General features: G+C 42.6%; 1 protein-coding gene across 4 annotated transcripts; it reads left to right on the top strand.

The window, feature by feature from the left end:
• The first annotated feature begins 1002 nt into the window (after window positions 1–1002).
• Window positions 1003–27392, top strand: LOC139540830 (regulator of nonsense transcripts 1-like). Of its 4 annotated transcripts, none has more exons than XM_071344827.1 (24): window positions 1003–1393; window positions 2071–2210; window positions 2361–2450; window positions 2599–2766; window positions 3553–3733; window positions 4006–4167; window positions 4306–4390; window positions 4620–4718; window positions 5334–5442; window positions 5701–5860; window positions 6128–6246; window positions 6458–6622; window positions 9594–9708; window positions 9907–10050; window positions 10202–10415; window positions 10857–10974; window positions 11108–11264; window positions 11528–11670; window positions 12026–12200; window positions 12485–12566; window positions 20724–20885; window positions 21165–21391; window positions 23249–23371; window positions 23513–27392. In XM_071344827.1, the coding sequence occupies exons 1-23, from the start codon at window positions 1223–1225 to the stop codon at window positions 23366–23368; spliced, it is 3306 nt and encodes a 1101-aa protein (XP_071200928.1). In that variant the 5' UTR covers window positions 1003–1222; the 3' UTR covers window positions 23369–23371; window positions 23513–27392. The 4 variants fall into 4 exon arrangements, with proteins under 4 accessions (XP_071200928.1, XP_071200926.1, XP_071200927.1 ...); XM_071344825.1 differs by having other exon boundaries at window positions 5319–5442; XM_071344826.1 differs by having other exon boundaries at window positions 4306–4393.
• Window positions 27393–27798: the final 406 nt, after the last annotated feature.

The raw sequence follows: 27798 nt of genomic DNA, 5'->3' as shown, positions 1-27798 counted from the left end.
CAGATCAGTATGCTTATTCCAGCCGAGGATTTCATTTGATGAAGTGGGCAGGTAGGCAGCCAGGTGAGAATTGGACCCAGTTCTTGCATTTCTGTAGCACTTTCATTTTTACTTTATTGACCGAATTGTTTTGGATGTTTCAGCTTTATGAACGTCAGTGAGCTGGTTTACTTTTGTTCTTGTATTTTTGCCATAACACAGTATTTTTTTTCAGTTGTCTCCCATTACGGGTTCTTCCCGTGTTGTATCTATATTTTAAAAGACATGTCATACCTCTCGTGGTACAACCACATAATAACGTACAGTAACTGATCCAGATGAATTGTATCTTCTTCCCAGAAAAACTATCATATGCAATTTTGTTGCCTAGAATATGTTTTGTGTTTACTGGGTATTTGAGTGTTCATGGACTGTATTCATGGAGATTCGTGTTTGTGTATTGTTTATGTGTTCCTTCACACTGTCACATACTGGTTATTACATATGTGATTAAAATGTGACTATACTCACAGATGTGAAACCCTATGTCCCCAAATGCTTGTTGAGTTGACCAATTTCCTTTGAGATACTCTTCTGACCTGTGCCATATGTAATAACGGTAAGGGCTGTAGAATATTCACTAGGTTACTATTTAGAAATAAACTTCCTACATACATTGATCCCAGTATGCCTAACATCTATACCAACCTATAGATGCTCCTCTGTCTCAATGTGTAGGCCTATTGTTCTTAGATGTATATCAAATTCCTCTGTATTTTCCCGGATTTCTATTTAGTGGTTGGTTTTGTAAACAAAAATAAACATTGAAAAAGATGACCCTCATTAACAATACAGACTTGTGTTAATTATCTTCCAATCATAAGTATATTCACAGTAAACTCTTCTAGTTGACAGCTACTGATTTGTTTTTACATGATAAAAAATAGATTGTCACCAATATCAATCAATCCATCAATAATAGTTTCATCCTCCTTCATTTGCATTTGTGTGCTCTGCACGTTGTGTGGCTAGGAAGTTCGTCACTGTTTGGTGTAGGAGTTCAGGCGCCTCGAGTTGTTTTCGGTTTAATTTCTGGTGCGGTTAGAATTTTGTTTAGGTTCAAATCAGACTCGAAGCAGAAGCGGTGATCACAAATATCAGCATTGATAAACATATCACTGAGGATCTTGATCATATTCATCGCCGCATCGGAGTCCGTTTAGTCAGCGCAACTTGTGTCGAGATGAGTGTGGAAGCGTACGGGCCGAGTTCTCAAACGCTCACCTTCCTGGACACCGAAGAAGCGGTGCTACTTGGAGCAGATACCCAGGGCTCGGAGTACGAGTTTACCGATTTTACCCTACCTAGCCAGACACAAACTCAAGGCCACACCCAGAGTCAGCTGGACAATCAGGTTTGTATTCTTCATGTCAACAGTTAGCTAGCCAAACACGCTAGCTAACAAAACGCGTTAGTTTGCTTGCTCGCCTCCACCAACAATGTTGACTGTTTGCTTACGCTATCAACAGTTAGCTAGCCAGCTAATATTATAAAGCGTTGTTAGCCAGTTATCCTACTAGCTAGCTGTCTAGCTAACTTGTTTGCTAACACACTGGAATATTGCTAACTAGCTAGCGTTATATGTATCAATAACTGTTTACACGTCACTTGGCTGACTATTACAAAGTTAGTTAGTGATAGCTAGCAGTAGAAGGTAGCGTTAGCTAACTTAGCTTCTTGTCTACCACCGTATCGCCACACATTGACTTCCTCCTCCAAGATGAAAGGCCAAAAACGTGCTAAATGTTGGTCATGCTAAAATTGCTAACTAACAACAACAGTACCGATGTGGGTAACGACGTTCTGCAGCAGTTCCAAGTATTCATCAAGTGGTTTGACTACAAACCAAAAAAATCGTACACAAATTAAAAGTTTGCTTGTGTTGTTTTACCCACCGTATGTACCCTTTTAAAGTTGTATGTGTTCATAGTAGTGGCAAATAAAATATGTTTCTAACGTTACCTAGTGCCATAGCAATACTTCAATTTTTGGCCTTGTTACAGTCTTAATTCAACCATACTCTGTCTGTAGGTGAATGGTCCTAATGAAGGGCTTCACAATGGAGGGGTTGATGATGTTGCCAAGGCGAGCCAACTCCTCTCTGAGTTGAACTTTGAGGAGGATGAAGAGGACACCTATTACACTAAAGACCTCCCACTGCATGCCTGCAGGTAGTTTGTAAATTAAGTAAAATAATAACTGTTGTAATATAAGCATATTATAACTCTGTTATTGCTTTCAGTGCTGCTGCACCCTATTATGAGTAAATACGTATGACCTAGAAGTCATAAAAAGGCCTGTTGCTCTGTTTCTTTTTTCAGTTACTGTGGCATCCATGATCCTGCGTGTGTGGTGTACTGCAACACAAGCAAGAAGTGGTTCTGCAATGGACGTGGCAATACATCTGGCAGGTATGCTACACGACAGCATCATATCCACCAAAAAATATTTATTCATAACATTTACATTTTACATTTAAGTCATTTAGCAGACGCTCTTATCCAGAGCGACTTACATGCGTGCGCATGTAAATTGATCGTCTCCCATGCTCTCGTTCAGCCACATCGTAAACCACTTGGTGAGAGCCAAATGCAAAGAGGTGACTCTGCACAAAGACGGGCCGCTGGGCGAGACGGTGTTGGAGTGCTACAACTGTGGCTGTCGCAACGTCTTCCTCCTGGGCTTCATACCCGCCAAGGCCGACTCTGTGGTGGTGCTGCTGTGCAGGTGTGTATAATGGGCTGTATAGTGTGTGGTGTGATAGAGAGACTGATTGTGTGTGTGTTATTACCATAGATTTGACAGTACAGTAATCCCTCGTTTATCGCGGGGGTTACGTTCCGAAAATGACCCGCGATAAGTGAAATCCGCGAAATAGAAAACTTTTTTTTTTTTTACAATTAGCAACTATTACATGTATACAAATACAGTGACTCACGTGTAGGCCGTTTCGTCGACATTATGGGTTTAGGAGATGTTCGAAATTACAAGATAATTTGGCCAACTTAATGTAAATTTGCCAAGCTGTTTTATGTACGTACACATAACTGCACGAGACGACAAAATGATAGCACAATTCGTAGCATGTTTTGATACAAGAAGCGGGAGTGAGTTTTTAGCGAATCAGAATGCAGAGCACAATGCACCAAAAAAAAAAAAAATGCATTATGAAAATCCGCGAAATAGCGAATCCGCGATAAGTGAACCGCGAAGTGGCGAGGGATCACTGTATACACACGTGTGTTGCCATAGAGACCGTGATGTAAACGTAAGTATCAAATCAACGCTTATTTGTCACTTACACCGTTTACAGCATGTTTAAAAGGTGCAGCGAAGAGTTTGCAAGTAAGCATTTCGCTGCACCGTTTATACCTGCTGTAAACTGTGTATGTGACTTATAAACTTTGATTTGAGTATGTCCTATTATGGCAAGAGATCAGCACAATCTTCTGTCGAACAGACTTTCGATAAAGCAAGTGTATATTGACTGTATCCAAATGTTTGTGCTCTTAGGCAGCCATGTGCCAGTCAGAGCAGCCTGAAAGACATAAACTGGGACAGTTCCCAGTGGCAGCCGCTGATCCAGGACCGCTGCTTCCTGTCCTGGCTGGTGAAGATCCCCTCGGAGCAGGAGCAGCTCCGGGCCCGTCAGATTACCGCCCAACAGATCAACAAGCTAGAGGAGCTCTGGAAGGTACTGGGCTGACTCAACCCATCCAGGGCCATGAAGTAGACAACGCACTGTACACGTAGTTTAACTTCAGAAATAACCATGAAACACCACAGCATCATACTGGGGCGGGGGGGGTTCATTCAACAAATCAAGGCCTCTTTTGGGGCAGAAGGGCAACAACTAGGCAGGGACAGTCCCTACCAACACCTATTAGTAGCTGTAGGAGGAATCAGTCAGTGTTACTATATATGGACGTGCATGAAAGCTTGAACCTGTGCATCCTCTTGTCTCAGGACAATCCAACAGCCACTCTGGAGGATCTGGAGAAGCCCGGTGTAGACGAGGAGCCTCAGCACGTGCTGCTGCGCTACGAGGATGCCTACCAGTACCAGAACATCTTCGGCCCCCTGGTCAAACTGGAGGCCGACTACGACAAAAAGCTTAAAGAGTCCCAGGTATAGCCTCCACGTCCCCTTTAGGGAATTGTACTTGAACTTAGCAGGAGGGCTGAGTTTTCTTATATGTAGCTAATAACAGTATGACTAATAATTTGTCCTATTGTTTCCCTTGTTCTCATCTGGAACTCTTCATAGACCCAAGATAATATAACGGTCAGGTGGGACCTGGGGCTGAATAAAAAGCGGATTGCCTATTTCTCCTTGCCCAAGACGGATTCAGGTGGTAATTCTTTCAATTGACTTTTCTCTGTCTACCAGTTTTTCTGCTGTGCATAGAGAACCCTTGCATCCCATACCTGCATCCCTGGTGGTGTGTTCGTTTTGTGTCGTGCCGTGTGTGTACGGTATTGTATTTTCTCCGCCTCATTGGAACCATTATTCGTATATTTTGTGGTATAGTTTTGAGCAAAGTGTTTCTAATGTGTCTCTGTTTGTGGTGGTTTGTACAGACATGCGGCTGATGCAGGGAGATGAGATTTGTCTGCGCTACAAAGGAGACCTGGCCCCACTTTGGAAGGGCATCGGCCATGTCATCAAAGTCCCAGACAGTATCCTTTAACTAAATGACCATTCTGAAGAAAAACTTTAATTCTTCAGTGGTTGCTCATCTCTACCTTCTGACCACCTTTTCAAAGTGGTCCCTTTTTAACAAATAGGATCCACCTCTCCATCTTTATTTTTCCATGATGGGTGTCAGGAAAAAAAAAGAAGCAATTTTGTGTCTCAATTTATCAGCCAATCTGAACATTCTCAATGTCTCAAATGCAGACTAGTTCTTGGTAACCAATGCAAAACGTGAGCTAATCAGTCTAATGATACTAGCCACGTTATTGGGTTGCAATGTTCAAAGGCTTGCAGAAATAAATTATATTTTATTGGGAGATAATTACCTAATTTAAACCAAATTATTAAGGGTTCATTACACCATAGAACTCCCTTAGGAGAAGCCCATCCATTAGTTAATGCCCCTCTAGTTTGCACCTGTCTTGTGTATCTGATATATGCTAATGTAGGGGAAAATCTACAGTTTTGTAGACCTTGCTTTTCTTCCCTACTATTAGCCCCGTTCAAGTGTGTGGGGGGGACGTCTTTTTCTTTCTAACATTCCACAAGGAGGAAAGGCTATTTTGCTGTACTTATTTCCTTAGCACCCTTTGTGAAAGACTATGGAGATGAGATTGCTATAGAATTGCGCAGCAGTGTCGGAGCACCTGTGGAAATAACCCACAACTACCAGGTCGATTTCGTGTGGAAGTCCACTTCCTTTGACAGGTGTGACAAGCAGATCAGAATATTTAATCAGTTCTACTTTGGTTGTTGATGCTCTGGTGTTCTTAACGTGACGTCCAGAGTACTGATTTTCTTTAGCCTCAGCAGCATTTCACATGATTTATCCCTAACATAACTCCTGACGTATATTGAAGAATTGAATGAATAAGACATGATATGAAGGTACTAGCTTGTATTATTATTGTTAATCACATCACTCTTTATCGCCACTATAACCCATTGGTTTCCACTGGGTTTCAGAATGCAGAGTGCCCTGAAGACCTTTGCTGTGGACGAGACGTCTGTGTCAGGCTACATCTACCACAAGCTGCTGGGCCACGAGGTGGAGGATGTCATCATCAAGTGTCAGCTGCCCAAACGCTTCACTGCCCAGGGCCTGCCCGATCTCAACCACTCTCAGGTCTGACCCACACACATACTCTTACCACCTCACTGACCCAACCTGACTGCCTGAAACTGAAGTTGTTTGCATTTTTAACCATTCGTTTTAGTGAATGAATGATCACAGAAAAGTTGACATTTCCTCTTATAATGGTGAAACCTTATTATAGTAATGTCATCTTATAATCATGAAGAACTTCATTTGGAGTTAGATGTTAATTCCCCGTACTACTATGTGCTCTTTGCGCAGCTTTCATAAATGTTTTGATTTGTGTGTTTAAAATAGGTTTATGCTGTGAAGACTGTGCTGCAAAGACCCCTCAGTCTTATCCAAGGCCCCCCTGGCACTGGGAAAACTGTCACCTCTGCCACCATAGTGTACCAGCTCGCCAGGCAGGGCAATGGGTAAGATGGGTAACACTCACTATGCATATGTGTCTTTTTTAAAAGCATTTTCGTGTGCGGTTTACATTCAAGTCGTTAAGCAGAAGCTCTCATCTAGAACGACTTACAGCAAGTGTATCGTACTTAACGAGCATCTGAAGCGACGCTCATCAAAAGCATCTCCACGTTGTCCAAGCTTTCTGCGTTCATCTGTTGTGTTTGGTTCCTGCAGACCCGTGCTGGTGTGTGCTCCCAGTAACATCGCGGTGGACCAGCTGACTGAGAAGATCCACATGTCAGGTCTGAAGGTGGTCCGGCTGTGTGCTAAGAGCAGAGAGGCCATCGACTCCCCCGTCTCATTCCTGGCGCTGCACAACCAGATCCGCAACATGGACAGGTGGGGCATTCTGGGAAATGAAGTCTTTGTTAGCACTGTCTGAAATTGTATCCTACACGTAGTAGTGCTTTCGTAATCACTCATGTTAATGCTTGTAGCAATGTATTATCCCTGTTTTGAATATCAAAGAATTACGGAAAGGGAAGGATGGATTTTTTAAGCACTTCCAACAGAACCATTGAATAGATCTGCCAGACTTTTGATATAATAACTCTAATTCTGTGTGTTTCTAATGGGGGTGTTACTCTGCTCAGGCTTTGCTTACTCATGCCAAATCTTAAAACGCCTGGGTAAGTATTTTAAGTTTCCGCTAACCACATTGTTATAGCAATCTGTAAGTCGATGACTTGGCACGTAAACATTGGTTAACTTCTTGCAACTATAGGGGGTGCTGTTCCGCATTAGCATATTTGGGTCTCCAAATTAAACTGCCTCGTGCTAAATTCTTGATCGTACAATATGCATATTATTGTTATTATTGGATAGAAAACAGTCTATAGTTTCTATAGGAGTTGAAATTTTGTCTCTGAGTGGTACAGAACAATTTTTACAGCACTTTTCATGACAGGGTTCAGATTTCAGAAATTTTTACCTCTGATCTGGGGTCTGTTTATAAGGCCACAGTGAATGCTATGAAGAAACCGACACTACCTACGTCTTCCTCTGGGTGTCTGTACGTCATCACGTTTTCAATGAACTCGATGGGATATTCCCAGCCATTATAAAAGCCCAAAATGTACAGAGACCCCCCTTTCTCAACGTGCGCCTCAAGCGTGAAGGCCATCGGACCTGCCTCGTTCCAAATCGTTTTCTAACCAGCTATATTTCTCCGGTCATGTTTTCAGTCGTTATAGTTGTTAAAAACATCATAATGTAGTTAATTTTAATCGTTTTATAGCAATTTATATCCGTTTAGTGCGATTCTGAGGAATTTATTTGTCGTGCACTTTCTAGCTTTGGGAACGTTTCGCGGTCTCGGTCGTTGTTAGTGGACATTTCGAAGGACAGAGGACATCTATCGACCAAAAGACGTTTATAACATAGAAAGGATACATTGCCCAAGAATATGATGGAAGATCAGCTCAAAGTAAGCAATATTTAATATGATAAACCGTGTTTCTGTCGAAATATTTTAAACGCATACATCGCCATTTTGTTTGGTGTAGCTTCACTTGGCCAACCCTGTATTGAAAAGTAAGGATAATTTTAAAAATGTAAATCAGCGGTTGCATTAAGAACTAATTTGTCTTTCGATTCCTGTCAACCCTGTATTTTTTAGTCAAGTATATGATTAGCTTTTAATTAAACTAGATCACTCTGATAGATGACGTCAGACATATTGAGGCTTGATTTCCTAGTATTTTTATTGTGTAACCACGGTTTTGTATGGCTAAATATGCACCTTTTCGAACAAACTGTATATGTATGTTGTAAAATGATGTTACAGGAGTGTCATCGGAAGAATTCTGAGAAGGTTAGTGAAAAAATTAATATCTTTTGGCGGTGATTACGTTATAGCGCTCTTTGGCTGGAATCGATGCTCTGGTAACGTTTTCACATGTAGTATGCTAACTTATCGATTTATTGTGTTTTCGCTGTAAAACGCTTAGAAAATCTGAAATATTGTCTGGAATCACAAGATCTGGGTCTTTCCATTGCTATGCTTTGTCTATTCTTATGAAATGTTTTATGATGAGTAAATTGGTCATACACGTTGCTCTATCTAGTAATTCTAGTGGATTTGTGATGGTCGGTGCAATTGTAAACTGTGATTTCTACCTGAAATATGCACTTTTTTCTAACAAAAACTATCCTATACCATGAATATGTTATCAGACTGTCATCTGATGGTTTTTTTTATAGGTTATTGGCTATCAATATCTTAGTTGAGCCGAATTGGTGATAGCACCTGAAGGAGTAAGAAACTGATGGAGTTAGAATAGTGGTGTATTTTGCTAACGTGTTTAGCTAATAGATTTACATATTTTGTCTTCCCTGTAAAACATTTTAAAAATCTGAAATGGTGGCTTTATTCACAAGATCTGTATCTTTCATCTGGTGTCTTGGACTTGTGATTTAATGATATTTAGATGCTACTATCTACTTCTGAAGCTATGCTATCTATGCTAATCAGTGTGTGGGGGGTGGGGGGTGATCCCGGATCCGGGGTTGAGGTTCTAGAAAGGTTAATGCATGCAACGTCTGAGCAGGGGAATGCAACCACAGACTTAGTTTCGCGTAGCCATACCTCCAAATCGCATTGTTGTCACACCTCATTTGGAGGTCTGGAGAATTTTATATAATCCGAAATGGCTTGATTGGTCTGATGGCTTCCAGCGGCTACATTTTATTGGATGTTCAATTTCAAGAACCGTCACTCACATGTGACCGTGGCCACACTTACAGAGGGTTGTTGCGTATGCTAGTTTGCAACATCGCAGAAAATAGAAGAGAACCTGAAGAAAAAACTGAATTCTGTTTTGGCAGAAATGTGCTCTATACACATCGAGTCGAAGGCATTACAACTTCTCTGCACCCTACAAAAAAAAGATACGTTATGGCGTGTCTACCTACAGGCTGTGGTAATAGTTTAGTGTGGCAGTCGGATTTATTGAAAGTGGAGAAATCGATGGTAATAGTAGTTTCTCATCTGATGTCAATAATCAAGGATCAGGTTTGTGTCCTTAACTCTCAATGAATCGCCGCCGCATGCTCGGTTTGAAGTGAGATGGAGAACCGTTGCTCCTACGGCACTATTCTAGTGGGCACCTTCAGAGCTCCGCCCAAACAAGGCATTTCATTAGTTTGAGGTGTTGCGAGGCGTCACTGATTCACTCCGGCTTTATACCCCTTTGGAACTACTTTCTGCCATTAACTTCACCAGGTTTTCCGATTAGGGTAGCCAGGTTCTCGACAAGGCTACTAATGACTCAACCCACTTTGCCTGCTCTGTGTCTGGTGTGACCCTCAGTATGCCAGAGCTGCAGAAGCTGCAGCAGCTGAAGGATGAGACCGGGGAGCTGTCGTCTGCTGACGAGAAGCGTTACCGGGCCCTGAAGCGCACCGCTGAGCGAGAGCTGCTCACGGTGAGGAGGACTTTCTTTTACAACACTTACACCTTTGTCGCCCGATATGTCACAGCAGTATTAGGAGAAGAGTATGGCAGATGCTGTCAAGTAGAATGTTTTTTTTGACCTAGCGAAGATGATATGGGTTCCCTGTTCCTTCAATTTCAAACCAACTGTTAACCTGTTAACCACTGTTCCTCTTCTGTACCTCGGCAGAATGCGGATGTGATCTGCTGTACCTGTGTGGGGGCAGGAGATCCACGCCTGGCCAAGATGCAGTTCCGCTCAATCCTGATTGATGAAAGCACCCAGGCCACCGAGCCAGAGTGCATGGTGCCTGTGGTCCTGGGTGCCAAGCAGGTACAACCACACACCAATTTATGCTCAAGATAAACAGCTCAACTAGGTCAATTGTCCGTGACTTACTCAATCCAGACGAAAACAATGTAAAAGCCCATGCGAATATTTGGTTAATTGATTGTCATTTCATTATTAATTCCCCCCTTCACAGCTCATTCTGGTGGGAGACCACTGCCAGCTGGGCCCAGTAGTGATGTGTAAGAAGGCAGCCAAAGCAGGCCTGTCCCAGTCTTTGTTTGAGCGTCTGGTGGTGCTGGGCATCAGGCCCATTCGTCTGCAGGTGCAGTACCGTATGCACCCGGCCCTCAGCTCTTTCCCCTCCAACATCTTCTACGAGGGCTCCCTGCAGAACGGAGTCACCGCTGGTGAGTTAGACGTTTTCACAAAGGTTTCTTGGTCATATTATAGCTTTTGAATTGGTCATGTGTAAAAAAAATATATTAAAGAAAATATAAATAATTCACACTTATTATCAGCAATGTACTGGTGTCTTGCATCTAGAACATGTGACGTTTTTGTAGAAAGTGTGTTTGTTCACCCCTAGAAGATCTAGAAGTAGCAGTGTAGATCTGCTTTGGATTCAAGAGGTGTTTGTGTTCATACACTGAGTAGAAAGCATTTACTCTACTGTGGAAGTTTGTTAGGCCATTCTGAAATCGACTGTAACTCAAAGCATATTGCTTTTGGGCGTGTATTTGCTGTTGAATAAAATGGCAAATTTTAGGTTTGTTCACAATCTCACTGAATTATTGAAGACCAATTCCCATACTAACCATGTTGACAAATTCTCTGTTTATACTGGGAAGCTGACCGCATCAAGAAAGGCTTTGACTTCCAGTGGCCGCAGCCAGACAAGCCCATGTTCTTCTATGTAACTCAAGGCCAGGAGGAAATAGCCAGCTCTGGAACGTCCTACCTGAACAGGTACGGCTAACAGTCCTGTCAAGGTTAATCTCAAAGTATCAACAGAATTTATTGCTATTTTGAAATGCACATAGAGTGCGTCTCTTCATTTAGTTTGACTGGAACAATTTTAAACACTGTCCTCTCTCCCCAGAACTGAGGCGGCCAACGTGGAGAAGATCACAACTAGGCTGCTGAAGGCTGGGGCCAAGCCTGACCAGATAGGCATCATCACCCCCTACGAGGGCCAGAGGTCCTACCTGGTGCAGTACATGCAGTTCAGTGGTTCCCTCCATACAAAACTCTACCAGGTACGGCAGTATAGCTGAACTTGCACTGTCTTGGGAAAAAACAATTCAATATATTTTTGTTGTCGTAGTCTTCTCAAGAACATGATTTGTGATATCGGTTTGCTTTATTATTGTTCTGCAGATGGTAGCAGACTTATAAAATCTTAAAATGATATTGCGTTACTAATTATGTCGATACCTGTTACCATTTGACCAATGCCAAATGCAACAGGTCTCGATGACCGATGTTACAACACTGTTCTATCCTCTTGTCTTGCTATCAGGAGGTTGAGATCGCCAGCGTGGATGCGTTCCAGGGCAGGGAGAAGGACTTTATCATCCTGTCGTGCGTACGAGCCAACGAGCACCAGGGCATCGGCTTCCTCAATGACCCGCGCCGTCTCAACGTGGCCCTCACCAGAGCCAAGTAAGCATCTGGACCATTAGTCTTCATTCTCACCACAGCTTCTCTGGATGGACAGTTACAAATCTGTATGGACAAAGTCATAGAATTACATATAAAAGACCTAGAATGGACAATGGGATCCTAGCAATAGTTACTTCATAGGATGTCTGTGTTCAAAGTCATGGTAGTTTAGAAGACTTGATGATGAATTGTGATGAGCCTCAGTGGAACAGTATAGAATTCATCATCAAAAAATGTATGTGAATCACTGTCCACTTTCATCCTTGACACCGTAGACAAAATGGTGCATTTTGAGACTGCCTTGTCCTTAAATATATTTCTCCCACTGACGTGTGTGTGTAACGTATGTTTTCAGGTATGGGGTGATCATTGTGGGCAACCCAAAGGCCCTGTCCAAGCAGCCTCTGTGGAACCACTTACTCAACTACTACAAGGAGCAGAAGGTTCTGGTGGAGGGACCCCTCAACAACCTGAGAGAGAGCCTGATGCAGTTCAGCAGGCCCCGCAAGCTGATCAATGCCATCAACCCTGTGAGATATCACACTTGCATGAACACACATTATATGTTGGATGTGTCGGAGTGTACAGTTGGCACGTTTTGAGTGTGGGTATTGAACCCATGTTGAGTCTATTCCCCTCATATCCTTTTTTAAATTAATACATAACACTTTTTCCTCAGTAACACTTTTCCCCAGTAACACTTTTAACTCGGTAACACTTTGGCCAATATGTAATGCCATTTACAGCAATGTTATGACAACAGTACAGCAGTTCCACTGTGTTTGAGGGTATTGAACCCTTGTCTGTGTTCCAGGGAGCCCGGTTCATGAGCACTGCCATGTATGATGCCCGTGAGGCCCTCATCCCTGGGTCTGCCTACGATCGCAGCAGCGCAGGTTAGTGGGAAAGTGTTTTATATAAGGCCGTGGCTACGGATACAGAGTTTTTGTCCACACCCTCCGAAATCCTCTTTCTCTAAGCTAAAGTTCCGGATCACCTTCTGCACGTGTTATTTTATGCACACATTCGTTTTTCTAACGTATTTGCTGCTCACACTCCTCCCTTTACGTTTAGCTCTTTACTCACCCTCTTCTGAACCATAATGATGTCTCTGACTCGTATTTTTAAACAGCTAAATTAAAAACCCTGCACCGATTTGAACGTACAATAAATCTTGCTCGACCGAGAGTCATCTGTCAAGTTTTCAAACGTGTATTTCCCCATATACAGTATAGACACATCCTATGTGTTGAAATCAACTTTAAGCACACTGTTTGTTTGATTAAATAATTAAGACACACGAATGACTCAAGCGGGGGCCGATGACCACGCTGTGTAATATTATTTTTTTTACAGCGAGTGCCTGTGTGAATGTCGCACATTGTCTCTCTATCCTCCCTGTTGCAGCGAAAAGGCACTACAGCACAGCACGTGTTTATTGTGCTGTCTGTGCTGAAGCTACAACATAATTACAGCCATTTAGTTTCTTAAACTCTAACCGAAAAGTTCTGTTACCGAAGTCCCTCATTTGTTTAGGAAAATTATTGCCTATTCCTTCAACCCTTGCTCTCTTTACGTGAAACATGTATGTATCGCATGCACATGGCCAGTAGGGCCATCAATAAATTGGTTATAACAAACTCTGAACACCGTAACATGTATCAGCAAAATTAATACGGAAAACGTGAAAAAGAAGTCCAATGTGTGGAAGACTCTTGACTTAGTTGTGGAAGCACTGGAGATCAAGAAAAATTAGGGTATAGCAGCAAGCGCTGCGGGAGTATTGTGTGTGCCAAACAGGTTCTGTTAGATTACAATATTATTTTACTGACCGTTTGGAACATTTGTAAAGAAAATGTAAGAAATTATAAGTGTACCAGAGAGTCTGTTGTAATGGAAAACATTAGCAATTATTCAAAGCTCCCATTGTTATTTAATTTTAAAACTAAAATGCTTGATTGCATTTCAAAGCATGAATGACTCATACTGTGTGATGACATGAACAAACAAATTATTTAATGATTTTAGGGCTGACTCCATTTAGTTGACTTGTCGATTGCTTGGTTGATAGGATGTTGGTCGATCGAGATTTCTTTAGTCGAGCAGTAGCAAAATATCTATCTATAGACAGGTGTCTTGTACACCATGATGAGTGGACTAAACCATTGTGGAGGCCATGGGGATGGCACAGTCCATCACTCTGACATGTGCTACTGAAATTGTATATGGGAAAGGGGGATACCTAGTCAGTTGTTCAACTGAAATGTCTTCCGCATTTAACCCAACCCCTCTGAATCAGAGAGGTGCAGGGGGCTGTATGGTTATATTACATAAGAAAAATGGTGCAACACCTAATAAAAAATAGTTATTTTATAACAAATGCGCTTTCTCCCGCGTTGGATAGTGGTCACTGTACACGGTTCTGAAATACATTGGTGCCTTTTCCTAGACCATGTTGCTATGCATAATAGCAAAGTTACCCAGCATATTGGTGTTGTGAACAATGCGGTGGAGGCAGCAGCAGAATGAGCAGGAGAAAACAGCCTTTGCCTTATTGTCTAAGAAAAGTGAAGAGAGAGGAAACCCCAACTTAGTTAGGTCTATAATCAATAGTCTAACTGTTAAATGTACCTGGTTTTATAAATCATCCATATACAGTGGGGCAAAAAAGTATTTAGTCAGCCACCAATTGGGCAAGTTCTCCCACTTAAAAATATGAGAGAGGCCTGTAATTTTCATCATAGGTACACTTCAACTATGACAGACAAAATTAGGGAAAAAAATCCAGAAAATCGCATTGTAGGATTTTTTATGAATTTATTTGCAAATTATGGTGGAAAATAAGTATTTGGTCACCTACAAACAAGCAAGATTTCTGGCTCTCACAGACCTGTAACTTCTTCTTTAAGAAGCTCCTCTGTCCTCCACTCATTACCTGTATTAATGGCACCTGTTTGAACTTGTTATCAGTATAAAAGACACCTGTCCACAACCTCAAACAGTCACACTCCAAACTCCACTATGGCCAAGACCAAAGAGCTGTCAAAGGACACCAGAAACAAAATTGTAGACCTGCACCAGGCTGGGAAGACTGAATCTGCAATAGGTAAGCAGCTTGGTTTGAAGAAATCAACTGTGGGAGCAATTATTAGGAAATGGAAGACATACAAGACCACTGATAATCTCCCTCGATCTGGGGCTCCACGCAAGATCTCACCCCGTGGCGTCAAAATGATCACAAGAACGGTGAGCAAAAATCCCAGAACCACACGGGGGGACCTAGTGAATGACCTGCAGAGAGCTGGGACCAAAGTAACAAAGCCTACCATCAGTAACACACTACGCCGCCAGGGACTCAAATCCTGCAGTGCCAGACGTGTCCCCCTGCTTAAGCCAGTACATGTCCAGGCCCGTCTGAAGTTTGCTAGAGAGCATTTGGATGATCCAGAAGAAGATTGGGAGAAGGTCATATGGTCAGATGAAACTAAAATAGAACTTTTTGGTAAAAACTCCACTTATCGTGTTTGGAGGACAAAGAATGCTGAGTTGCATCCAAAGAACACCATACCTACTGTGAAGCATGGGGGTGGAAACATCATGCTTTGGGGCTGTTTTTCTGCAAAGGGACCAGGACGACTGATCCGTGTAAAGGAAAGAATGAATGGGGCCATGTATCGTGAGATTTTGAGTGAAAACCTCCTTCCATCAGCAAGGGCATTGAAGATTAAACGTGGCTGGGTCTTTCAGCATGACAATGATCCCAAACACACCGCCCGGGCAACGAAGGAGTGGCTACGTAAGAAGCATTTCAAGGTCCTGGAGTGGCCTAGCCAGTCTCCAGATCTCAACCCCATAGAAAATCTTTGGAGGAATGGGCCAAAATACCAGCAACAGTGTGTGAAAACCTTGTGAAGACTTACAGAAAACGTTTGACCTCTGTCATTGCCAACAAAGGGTATATAACAAAGTATTGAGATAAACTTTTGTTATTGACCAAATACTTATTTTCCACCATAATTTGCAAATAAATTCATAAAAAATCCTACAATGTGATTTTCTGGATTTCTTTTTCTAATTTTGTCTGTCATAGTTGAAGTGTACCTATGATGAAAATTACAGGCCTCTCTCATCTTTTTAAGTGGGAGAACTTGCACAATTGGTGGCTGACTAAATACATTTTTGCCCCACTGTATATCTACAGAAATAAGACCGATCCTGCGTCTGTTGCCTGTTTGATTGTTTGTTTAATTAGCCTACTGATTCCATGAGTACCAAGCATCACACAACAACATGAAATGTAAACATTTTCTTATTATTTTTTTTACATCTTTGCTTTGCTGTAATAAAGGCTTTACACTTTTTTTTCATTAGAACAGCCTCTGGTATTATTTATAATTTATTAAGTGTTTATTCTGTTCCAAATTTTTCAAAAATGTATATTTTATAATAATAACACTCCTTTTTCTTGATCTCCTTATTGTTAAATTTTACTATTCAGCGACTTGTTCCGAAGCCACTCCTGCATTGTCTTGGCTGTGTGTTTAGGGTCGTTGTCATGTTGGAAGGTGAACCTTTGCCCCAGTCTGAGGTCCTGAGCTTTCTGAAGCAGGTTTTCATCAAGGATGTTTCTGTACTTTGCTCCATTCATCTTTCCTTTGAGCCTGACTAGTCTCCCAGTCCCTGCTGCTGAAAAACATCCCTACAGCATGATGCTGATGCACCACCATGCTTCACCGTAGGGATGTTGCCAGGTTTCCTCCAGACGTGACGCTTGGCATTCAGGCCACAGAGTTCAATCTTGGTTTCATCAGACCAGAGAATCTTGTTTCTCATGGTTTGAGAGTCCTTTAGGTGCCTTTTGGCAAACTCCAAGCAAGATGTCATGTACCTTTTACTGAGGAGTGGCTTCTGTCTGGCCAGAGGAACTCTGGAGCTCTGTCAGTGACCATCGGGTTCTTGGTCACCTCTCTAACCAAGGCCCTTCTCCCCTGATTGCTCAGTTTGGCCGAATCAGACAGGTGTAACACATACAATTTCAGTAGCACATATCTTAGAGCGATAGACTGTGCCATCCCCACGGCCTCCACAATGGATTAATCCACTGAGACAGGCGCGAATCAGACAGGTGTCTTGTACTCCATATTAAAAAATATATATTTGCGTCTGCTTGACTAAAGAAATATCGGTCGACCAACGGCCTATCGACAAAACAATTGACCAGTGGACTAAATGGGGTCAGCTCTATATATTATGAAGGCTACAACCTTCTGTCTGTTGTAACGGATATTGCAGGTGCACAAGCAGGATGCAGGCCCTACACTTTGGAGCAAAAACAATCAGTGTGTTGTGTGATGTAGGCTAATCTTTATAGGTGCTGCCATATCGTATACATGTCTGCCTCCTGTGTGAATTAGTCAGTGTTTGGGTTGATGATGGAAAAATTTGAATTCAATGGCTAATTACACTGCGTGTCTGTCTCGCTCCTTTCCACCTCTGGGCAGCCGAGCATGTATCCAGACCAGTAAAAAGAGTCTGACAATGGGCAAGTTTGTTTTGCGTCGCCCGGTGCCATAGTTATGCCATATATGCCGCTGTACCGTGGCGAGAGTAAATGGCTGCATGTAACTCCACAGCTAAGAACATGATATCGCTAGACTGCCTGTTTGTGTCATGCTTATGTTTGCAATACTGGCAACAAAGTTTGTATGAACATGTCTAATGTATTTTGTGTAAAACATGTACATAGCTGTAGCCTACTCCTCTCCTGACAAAATTACTTGAAGTCGTGCTTATGCTTACTGAGGCATGGAATGCAATATTTAGAACAGGTAAGTGTACAACATGAAGTTTGTAGGCTACACCAGTGACCCGACGAAGGCGACCAAAGTAGGGGGGAGCGGCAGCGGAGCACTGAGCACAGCAGTACGTAGGCAGCAGAGTGGTCACTGCTACGTAAAAAAAATCCTGCACATCCGCAGGTATATCTGTATTTTTAGCCTGGGCAAATTGGGATACAGAAACTCTGTATCCGTAGCCACTTCGTTTTAATTGTTTTATAATGCGTCTTAATAACCTCTTCAATAGCCCACTTACATTTTACAGTGCATTCAAAGTATTCATACCCCTTGACTTATTCCGCATTTTGTTGTTAGTCTGAATTCACAGACTAACAACAAAATATTTGTTTTCAGCCATTTACCCATACCCCATAATGACAAAGTGAAAACATGTTTTTAGAAATGTTTGCTAAATTTATTGAAAATGAAATATTTCATTTAAGTATTCACACCCCTGACGCCATACAGCTGTGAGTCTTTCTGGGTAAGTCTCTAAGAGCTTTCCACACCTGGATTGTTCAACATTTGCCCTTTTATTCTTTTCACAGTTCTTCATGTTCTGTCAGATTGGTTGTTGATCATTGCTAGACAACCATTTTCAGGTCTTGCCTTAGATTTTCAAGTAGATTAAAGTCAAAACTGTAACTTGGCCACTCAGGATAATTCACTGTCTTCTTGGCCAAATCTACACTGGAGTCGCTTACCATGTGTTTTAGGTTATTGCCCTGCTGAAAGGTGAATTCATTTCCCAGTGTCTGGTGGAAAGCAGACTGAACCAGGTTTTCCTCTCGGATTTTGCCTGTGCTAAGCTCCGTTTCTGTTTTCATACTGAAAAACTCCCCAGTCCGTAACGATTACAAACATACCCATAACATAATGCAGCCACCACAATGCTTGAAAATATGGAGTTTGGTACTTCGTAATGTGTTGTATTGCATTTGCCCCAAAGATAACTTTATTCAAGACAAAAAAAAGTGACTTGCTTTGCCACATTTTTTGCAGTTTTACTTTAGTGCCTTGTTGCAAACAGGATGCATGTTTTGGGAAAAATGGATTCTGTACAGGCCTCCTGTAAAACCTCCCAGGTCTTTGTGGTTGAATCTTTGTTTGAAATTCACTTCTCGACTGAGGGACCTTACAATTATTTTTATGTGTGGGGTACAGAGATGAGGTAGTCATGTTAAACATTATTATTGCACACAGTTCATGCAACTTACACTGAACCAAAATATAAACGTAAAGTGTTGTTCCCATGTTTCATGAGCTGAAATAAAAGATCCCAACAACTTTCCACATGCACAAAAAGCTTTTCTCTCAAATTGTGTGGCCAAATTTGTTTCCATCCCTGTTAGTGAACATTTTCTCCTTTGCCAAGAGACTCCATCCACCTGACAGGTGTGGCATATCAAGAAGCTGATTATACAGCATCATCATTACACAGATCATTGCACCTTGCACTGAGGACAATAAAAGGCTACTCTAAAATGTACACTTTTGTCACACAACACAATGCCACGGATGTCTCAATTTGAGGGAGTGTGCAATTGGCATGCTGACTGCAGGAATGTCCACCCAGAGCTGTTGCCAGATAATTTAATGTTAATTGCTCTACCATCAGCTGGCTCCAGTGTCATTTTAGAGAATTTGGCAGTACACGTCCAACCGGCCTCACAACCGCAGACCACGTGTATGGCGTTGTATGGGCGAGTGGTTTGCTGATGTCAATGTTGTGAACCGAGTGCCCCATGGTGGCGGTGTGATATGGGCAGGCATAAGCTACGGACAACGAATACAATTGTATTTTATCGATGGCAATTTGAATGCACAGAGATACCGTGACAAGATCCTGAGGCCCATCGTCGTGCCATTCATGCACTGCCATCACCTCCTGTTTCAGCAGGATAATGCACGGCCCCATGTCGTAAGGATCTCTACGCAATTCCTGGAAGCTGAAAATTTCCCAGTTCTTCCATGGCCTGCATACTCACCAAACATGTCACCCATTTGAGCACGTTTGGGATGCTCTGGATCGACATGTACGACAGCGAGTTCCAGCCTATATTTTTTGGGGGCTCCCGGTGGCGCAGAGGTCTAAGGCACAGCATCTCAGTGCTAGACCCTGGTTCGATCCCGGGCTGTATCACAACCGGCCGTGATCTGGAATCCCATAAGGCGCGGCACAATTGGCCCAGCGTCGTCCGGGTTTGGCAGGGGTAGGTCGGCATTGTAAAATAAGAATTTGTTCTTAACTGACTTGCCTGGTTAAATTAAAATGTAAATATCCGGCAACTTCACACAGCCAATGAAGAGGAGAGGGACAACATTCCACAGGCCACAATCAACAGCCTAATCAACTCTATGCGAAGATGTGTCACGCTGAATGAGACAAATGGTTGTCACACCAGATACTGACTGGTTTTCTGATCCATGTCCCTACCAGTTTTTTTAAGGTGTCTGTGACCAATATATGCATATCTGTATTCCCAGTCATGTGAAATCCATAGATAAATCCATTAGGCTCTAATTTCAATTGACTGATTTCCTTATATGAACTGTAACGCAGGGGCGGGAGGTAGCCTAGTGGTTAGAGCGTTGGACCAGTAACCAAAAGGTGCTAGATTGAATCCCCGAGCTGACAATGTAAAAATCTGTCATTCTGCCCCTGAACAAGGCAGTTAACCCACTGTTCCGAGGCCGTCATTGTAAATAAGAATTTGTTCTTAACTGACTTGCCGGGTTAGATAAAAGGTTAAATAAATAAAAAAACGCCGTAAAATCTTTGAAATTGTTGCATGTTGCGTTTTATAATTTTGTTCAGTATATTATGTGACTTGTAAAGCACATTTTTACTCCTGAACTTTTTTAGACTTGTCATAAGAAAGGGGTTGAATACTTATTGACTCGACATTTCAGCTTTTCATTTTTTATTAATTTATTATTATTTTTTAAACTTAATTCCACTTTGTGGTATTGTGTGTAGGCTAGTGATGAAAAAATCTAAATTGAATGCATTTTAAATTCAGGCTGTAACACAATTTTTTGGGGGGAAAGTCAAGGTTGTGAATACTTTCTGAAGGTACTGTAGGCTAATGCCTTGCTAGAACTGTAAGGTGGCACCAGAATATATTGCATTGCTAGATGCAACAAACGCATCCTACAGGAATGGGACCGCTCACACACTACTGTGACATGTTTTCTGTGTGTTTCTTTCTACAGGGCGTCCATCCAACATGTATTTCCAAACCCACGATCAGATCGGCATGATTGGGGCTGGGCCAGCCCACCTGGCGGCCATGAACATGCCTATTCCCTTCAACTTGGTGGTGCCACCCATGCCTCCGCCAGGCTACCTGGCCCAGGCCAACGGCCCTGCTGCAGGTGAGCAGGAAGGGAAACAACTACTATTCATTAGTTGTTCATATATTGACTGGTGGAATATGTATTTGGCCCTGTGAAGTTGGACAGTATCCAAATAACCAGAAGTCTCAGTGTTGCTTAACAGAGTATTCTTCATGTGGTACTGTTGTTGGTGATATTATGTTATGGGGGTTTGGAGATGTCCTCGTACCCCTACTATTTCTCATCTGTAATGCATGTTCATTGTTTGTTCGTGTGTTTGACAAGTGAGCGGGAACTTACTCTCTCTGTGCCACCCAGGTCGTGGTGGGGCGCTGAAGGGCAAAGCGGGGCGTGGCGGGCGCCAGAGGACCCGCGGCATGGGGAACCACGGTAGCAGCGGGCAGGCCAACGGGCACAACAGCCAGGCCAGCCAGGACGTGTCTTCCCAGCCCTTCTCCCAGGGGCCACTCACCCAGGGCTACATCACCATGAGTCAGCCCTCCCAGATGAGCCAGCCTGGCCTCTCCCAGCCTGAACTTTCCCAGGTAACAAGACCGGCCTAAACTCCACTCTTTACTACCTAATACCAAATCAGAATCTGGCCTCGTACTCCTATGCCCAATCCCAAATCGTACCTTACTCTTTATGTGATTGTGGAGATCTGAGAGGATTGGATGGGTATAAGTGAAAATTATAATCGCTTCACCTTGCCCATTGGTTAGATGTAATGTTTCTGCCATATTGCTTGAACCAAGCAAGAAGCAGTATGGTAATAATAACGTAAGCAATATGGTAATAATGCCACCTCTGATTTGCTGGGTGGAGGTTCATATTGCTGACATCATCTGATACTCTTAGGGGAATGTGTTGGAAGCAATGTCCCCTTTAAGCTGCGTGCGGGCGCGCAGTAGCCTCGAGACTGCCGCGCAGGTCCCCTGAGACTGCGCAGAAGAAATACAGTATCGTCCCACGGAGGGAAGCACGAGATTGAACTTCACTCAACTTTTTAGAGTTTTCCCTGTTAACACTATCAACGTTTCCCTTTATTGTGGCAATTGTGATCGAATCAACGCAATATTATCCACTTTCAATGCAACATACCAAAACAAAAATAACTATGCAAGACTTAGAATGCAAAACTAACTACACGAGATTTTGTTGTAGCGTGCGGCATTACCAATCAGAGCTGCAGTAGGCCTATATGCAAATAGACCATTGCCATATATGGATCTGTGCCATTTACTTTGAACTGGACAGTTTACAGCATGAGCAGTCGTGAGTAGATTAGCCATGTGTGCACATATTGTTCATGTTCTTTGCTAGTTAGTGAGTTATTAACCCAGTTATAGATCATTTATAGTCAGCAATAGGGGAGCGATTGCTTCCTACAAGAGCACAAAACGTGTACATTTCTAGACATCTTTGAAAAGACAGTCAGGAAAATATATATTTTTTTTTACCCCCAATTTCGTGTTATCCAATTGTTAGTTGTTAGTCCAATTGTTAGTTGTTATCCAATTGTTAGTCCAATTGTCTCATCGCTGCAACTCCCGTACGGACTCGGGAGAGGCGACGGTCGAGAGCCATGCGTCCTCCGAAACACGACCCAACCAAGCCGCACTGCTTCTTAACACAGCGCGGCGCATCAAACCCGGAAGCCAGCCGCACCGATGTGTCGGAGGAAACACCGTACACCTAGCGACCTGGTCAGCGTGCACTGTGCCCGGCCCGCCACAGGAGTCGCTAGTGCGCCGCCGGCCAAACCCTCCCTAACCCGGGAGGGTGCCTTAGACAACTGCGCCACCCGGGAGGCCCGGCAATGTTGTATTTTGAGGCAGGCTTGAATAAGCTAAGTAGGCAGAGGGTAGCATAATTTGTCTGATTCTCTGTAATAATGTTATGGGAATAATAATGCATTTTATTTTGTAAAGAGGTTTCTTGCATCAAACAACACAACATTTTCAGTCACCTTGTCTGAAGGATAAACAGGTTAATGTCAAGCCCTGCATGTTTTTTTCAAAAGTCTCATGGAATGTAGACCTACATTTAACACCACACACTGGCTGCTACTGTAGGCTGAATGATAGAACAGCTATTTCCATGTTAAAATGGTATGAGATGCATTTTCTCCATTGTTTTTGATGGTAGGCCACTCTGGTAGACCTACATTATGATCAAATAGCCACAGTAGCCTACTTGGCCACTGTTAAAACTAACTTAAACCGGGTACAGCCTCAGTGTTCACAGTAAACGCACGCTGGAAGTTGCACAGAATTTTCACAACATTCAAGTTTGCGCTCAGCAGACCTGAAATTTGCTCAGTGCTGAAAAAATGTAGGAAACATTAGTTGGAAGAATTATGTTTTGGATGTAATTGGGTGTTTCTCCTTCTGTTTTAACAGGACAGTTATTTAGGTGACGAGTTCAAGTCCCAGATCGACGTGGCTCTGTCGCAGGATTCGACTTACCAGGGTGAACGTGCATACCAACATGGTGGGGTGACTGGACTGTCACAGTACTAGAGTGTAAGATAACTATTCCCATTCCCACGGTACTAGAGTAATCAAGAAGTGTTATTGATTTGACCTCCCCTGTACAGACGAGTACTTCCAAAAATCGTGTTGGTGGAAGCCATTTTGAATATCCTTATTGTTTCCTTTTCTCAGGTTGTTGGAAGAGGAGCTAGGCTTGAGCTGAGCTTAGTTCATCAGCATTTTAATCTGGGTAATAATAAAAACAAAAAATGGATACCTGTTTTCCTCTGCTACAACTGAAGCACCACCGTGTGAAATCAACGGGAGAGAGAAACCAACCAATCGCGAGAGAGAAAGTGATGGAAAGAATGGACGACCAGGAAGAGGGAACGTGTGGGAGTGAGGGACCACTGCCGGCACATGGGAACGAAAGCGAGAGGAAGACGGTGGCCAACGGTCGAGCTGTCGTGAGGAAGACGAAACGAGGAACAACTCCCTCCCTCCACAACCCTTTTCCCACCTCCCCTTCCAACCTCACGCCTCTGTCTGAGAGAATGACCAGTTATCCAGAGGACCTTGCTCTTTGATCAGCTAACAGAGAAAGAGAAGTTCTCAAGCAACTTGGCTGGGGGAGCACTTTCCACTAACTCTCAAAAGCAGATAACAAGAAAGTAGAGGGGGGAGGGTGTGGAACACTTCAAGCAGGCAACATAGGAAATCCTCACCTCAATGTTGATCGCTTGCCAAACCCGTTTGATACCCAGACTCATTTGATTGGATTGATGTGGAGGACGAGTGGCGGTGTTGATCTCAACTCTCAGACCTGAAATCTCATCAAATGACCGCAAGAGGAACAGTCTCCAAGAGGAACAGTCTCCAAGAGGAACAGTCTCCAAGAGGAACAGTCTCCAAGAGGAACAGTCTCCAAGAGGAACAGTCTCCGTTCACGTCGTCGTTCAACTTTGAGTTGAAAAGTTTTCTCCGCTAAAGTCTGATAATAAAGAACTTTGAATTGAAATGCCTTTGATGGCCTTCGGAACCATTTGGCTTTTTCAACAGGTCTTTTCAGAAACAGGTGGTTAACTAGAAGTCTGGTGGAGTTGAGTGGCATGGGGATATCAGAGGAAAGTTTCTGAAGTGGTGAGCTCTGGATCCAAGAGATCTGTAATCGTGAGACTATTTGTTTTTGAAGTACCTTTCTTATTGCAGAGCGCAAAAGGCAAAAAATATTTAATTGAAAAATGACCAGCATTGAATAATATTAACTCAATATTATTTGAAGTTGCAGCAAAGGCTTTTTTGATCTTTTGAAAGGGGGGGTGGGGTGACATGAGATGTTGCCCGCTGTGCTGTTCAGCGGATAATTTTCTATGTTTTAAACGTTTTTATGCTTAGATTGGCAGCGGCTTTGAAGTAATGCTTTACTTGGGGGAATTCCTTGTGGATGTAAGATCCGTCTGCATGAACACTGAGCTATTAATGGAAACTGATAGTCCACTATCACTATAAAGCATTATAGGCTACACACTTTTGTGTCACTATTGAAGTTGCAAGAGGCAGGTGGCTTGGTGTGAAATACGCTACATGGCCTAAAGTATGTGGACACCCCTTCAAATTAGTGGATTCGGGTATTTTAGATACACCTGTTGCTGACAGGTGCATACAGTCGAGCACACAGCCATGAAATCTCCATAGACAAACATTGGCAGTAGAATGGCCCGTACTGAAGAGCTCAGTGACTTTCAAAGTGGCAACGTCATAGGATGCCACTTTTCCAACAAGTCAGTTGGTCAAATTTCTGCCTTGCTAGAGCTGCCCGGGTCAACTCTAAGTGCTGGTATTGTGAAGTGGAAATGTCTAGGAGCAACAATGGCTCAGCCGCGATGCGGTAGGCCACACAAGCTCACAGAATGGGACCGTAGCACGTAAAAATCACCTTTCCTCAGTTGCAACACTCACTACCGCGTTCCAAACTGCCTCTGGAAGCAACGTCAACACAAGAGCTGTTCATCGGGAGCTTCATGAAATGGCTTTCCTTGGCCGAGCAGCTACACACAAGCCGAAGATCACCATGCGCAATGTCAAGCGTCGGTTGGAGTGGTGTAAAGCTTGTCACCATTGGACTCTGGAGCAATGGAAACGCGTTCTCTGCAGTGATAAATCACGCTTCATCATCTGGCCGTTGACGGACAAATCTGGGTTTGGTGGATGCCAGGAGAACACTACCTGCCCGAACACTACCTGCCCGAATGCATCCAACTTTAAAGTTTGGTGGAGGAGGAATAATTGTCTGGGGCTATTTTTCATGGTTCGGGCTAGGCCCCTTAGTTCCAATGAAGGGAAATCTTAACGCTACAGCATACAATGACATTCTAGACGATTCTGTGCTTCCAACATTGTGGCAAAAGTTTGGGGAATGATCTTTCCTGTTTCAGCATGCCAATGCCCCCATGCACAAAGTGAGGTCCATACAGAAATGGTTTGTCTTTTGGGATGAATTGGAACGCCAACTGCGAGCCAGGCCTAGTTGTCCGACCTCACTAATGCTCTTGTGGCTGAATGTAAGCAAGTCTCCGCAGCAATGTTCCAACATCTAGTGCTGTTATAGCAGCAAAGGGGAGCCGACTCCATATTATTGCCCATGATTTTGGAATGAGATGTTCGATGTGCAGGTGTCCACAAACTTTTGGTTATGTAGTGTAACAGTTAAGGAAAAGACTAGGATGGTGGCTGGAAGAAGGATAAGGCTTGTGAACTCCTTGAAGATGCATCCTCCGAATCTGGTTATTTAGTATGGAGAGTCAATTGGCGTTCAAATTTGAATGTGATTCTTCCCCTGTGAAATGCAGTCGTGCGTATAGAATGTTAGATACATGACTAGAATTAAGTTGTCAAATCCAAAGTATTTGAAACCATTTCACACCAGTTACACACAATCAGTAAAATTACCACTGGTACTGATTTTCATACAAGGTGACAGTGATTTCTCACATAAAAAGAATGAATGCATCCGAATCAGTACCCGTAACTTCCTTTTGGTTATTTGCAGGTATAAAGCAGCACAAACATGAATGAAGGTGAAAGCAACCTATGCCAGCATATACCAACTTCATAGAAAGAATCACTGAATGTGACCAGTATGTTGTGACATTGAAACCAGAGTCCTAACTTGAACCTGAGTCAGTGTTTCTGAATGGTTACTGAATGTACGAACTGGTTTAAGCCACCTTCCTTCTCTTAGGAGTTGCCACTAAATGGCCTTCCTTTTGTAACTTCTATTTTATGAGTGTTTTACATTTTTGGCTTCCCTATAGTTCACCCATCTGTTTGCTCCAAATTCCTATGGCTCCCAAACCCTCCATTCTTACTCCTCTGTGAATTGTAATGTAATCAGCCCCCCAGTATTTCCTTTTTTGCATGATTTGCCTGCCATTTTTTGAAGGGGCGAGGTTGTGAACAGCAAAATGAGACTTAAACCACACTATATGGTTTAATTTGTTATCTGATGACAAAGGGGGATTAAATAATGTTTTTGTTTTTTTTAAAGTTTTAAATCAATCATTTAAATAAACTGTACATGGGACTGTTTTATATTGAGGAATCCTTGTCTATTTGAGGAGTCCTCTATCAGTTTTTAGGAATGTTATTTGGATGCTTAGAGCATCAAATTGAGAATGATTTCATTTTAGCTCACCACCTGCTTTGTCCTCTGATGTCCATTCATTTTTCTTTTTCTTTGTCGGCACCTGACTTTGAATATGTCAATCCAAAACACATTGTATGACAATCTTGCTGTTAAATAGCTAGTCATGGTTGAAAAAATACTTACAAATTGTCTTTTTTGATCAACATTATGCATTTTTTCCCATGTTGATTATGTTACTGTATTTCACATCAAGAAATACAAGAATTCCAGCAGGGAATATAGCATTGCTCCTTATACTTTTTACTAAGATGGTGACATTATACTTATGTTGAAATGAAATACAGCAATCCTGCTATCATAGTTTGTCATCTGTTACATAGCCAGCACTGCTAACTAGAAATGTATTAAAAGTATATTACCAAACTATACTGCAGGAATCAATGGATAAGAACAGACATTTTTTACCGTAATGGTAATACGGTAATGTATGCCTTCCTTCTTCCCAGCATTTGGATTCTCACTATGGAAAAACTGCACTGGATTTGCAAGAATTCGTATTTTTGTTGCAGTGAAGATTAATCAAGACATTTCGCCTGATGATTCCTTTCTTGTGAAACTGAAACAAAGGTTGCTTATATGTCAAAGGGTTTGAGCAATGAGAAAGTGATTTAGACATTTATTTGGCATTTACAGATTATGAAACATGTTGCACCTGAACTCGGCTCAATAATGGGCAACTGGTCTTGTTATACAGTTGAAATCGGAAGTTTACATACACTTAGGTTGGAGTCATTAAAACCTATTTTTCAACCACTCCACAAATTTCTTGTTA

Source organism: Salvelinus alpinus, chromosome 16 (assembly GCF_045679555.1).
Source record: "Salvelinus alpinus chromosome 16, SLU_Salpinus.1, whole genome shotgun sequence".
NCBI classification, from domain to species: Eukaryota; Metazoa; Chordata; class Actinopteri; order Salmoniformes; family Salmonidae; genus Salvelinus; species Salvelinus alpinus.
The sequence above is the reverse complement of the archived record's forward strand: the minus strand, read 5'-3'. Positions and strand labels throughout refer to the sequence as shown.

Excerpts from the sequence above, each read along its gene's own strand:
- LOC139540830 (XM_071344824.1), top strand. The coding sequence starts at position 1,223 with ATGAGTGTGGAAGCGTACGGGCCGAGTTCTCAAACGCTCACCTTCCTG. Across the intron at positions 10,975-11,107 it reads GGAACGTCCTACCTGAACAG|AACTGAGGCGGCCAACGTGG; the intron begins GTACGGCTAACA and ends CTCTCTCCCCAG. Across the intron at positions 12,201-12,484 it reads TGATCAATGCCATCAACCCT|GGAGCCCGGTTCATGAGCAC; the intron begins GTGAGATATCAC and ends TCTGTGTTCCAG.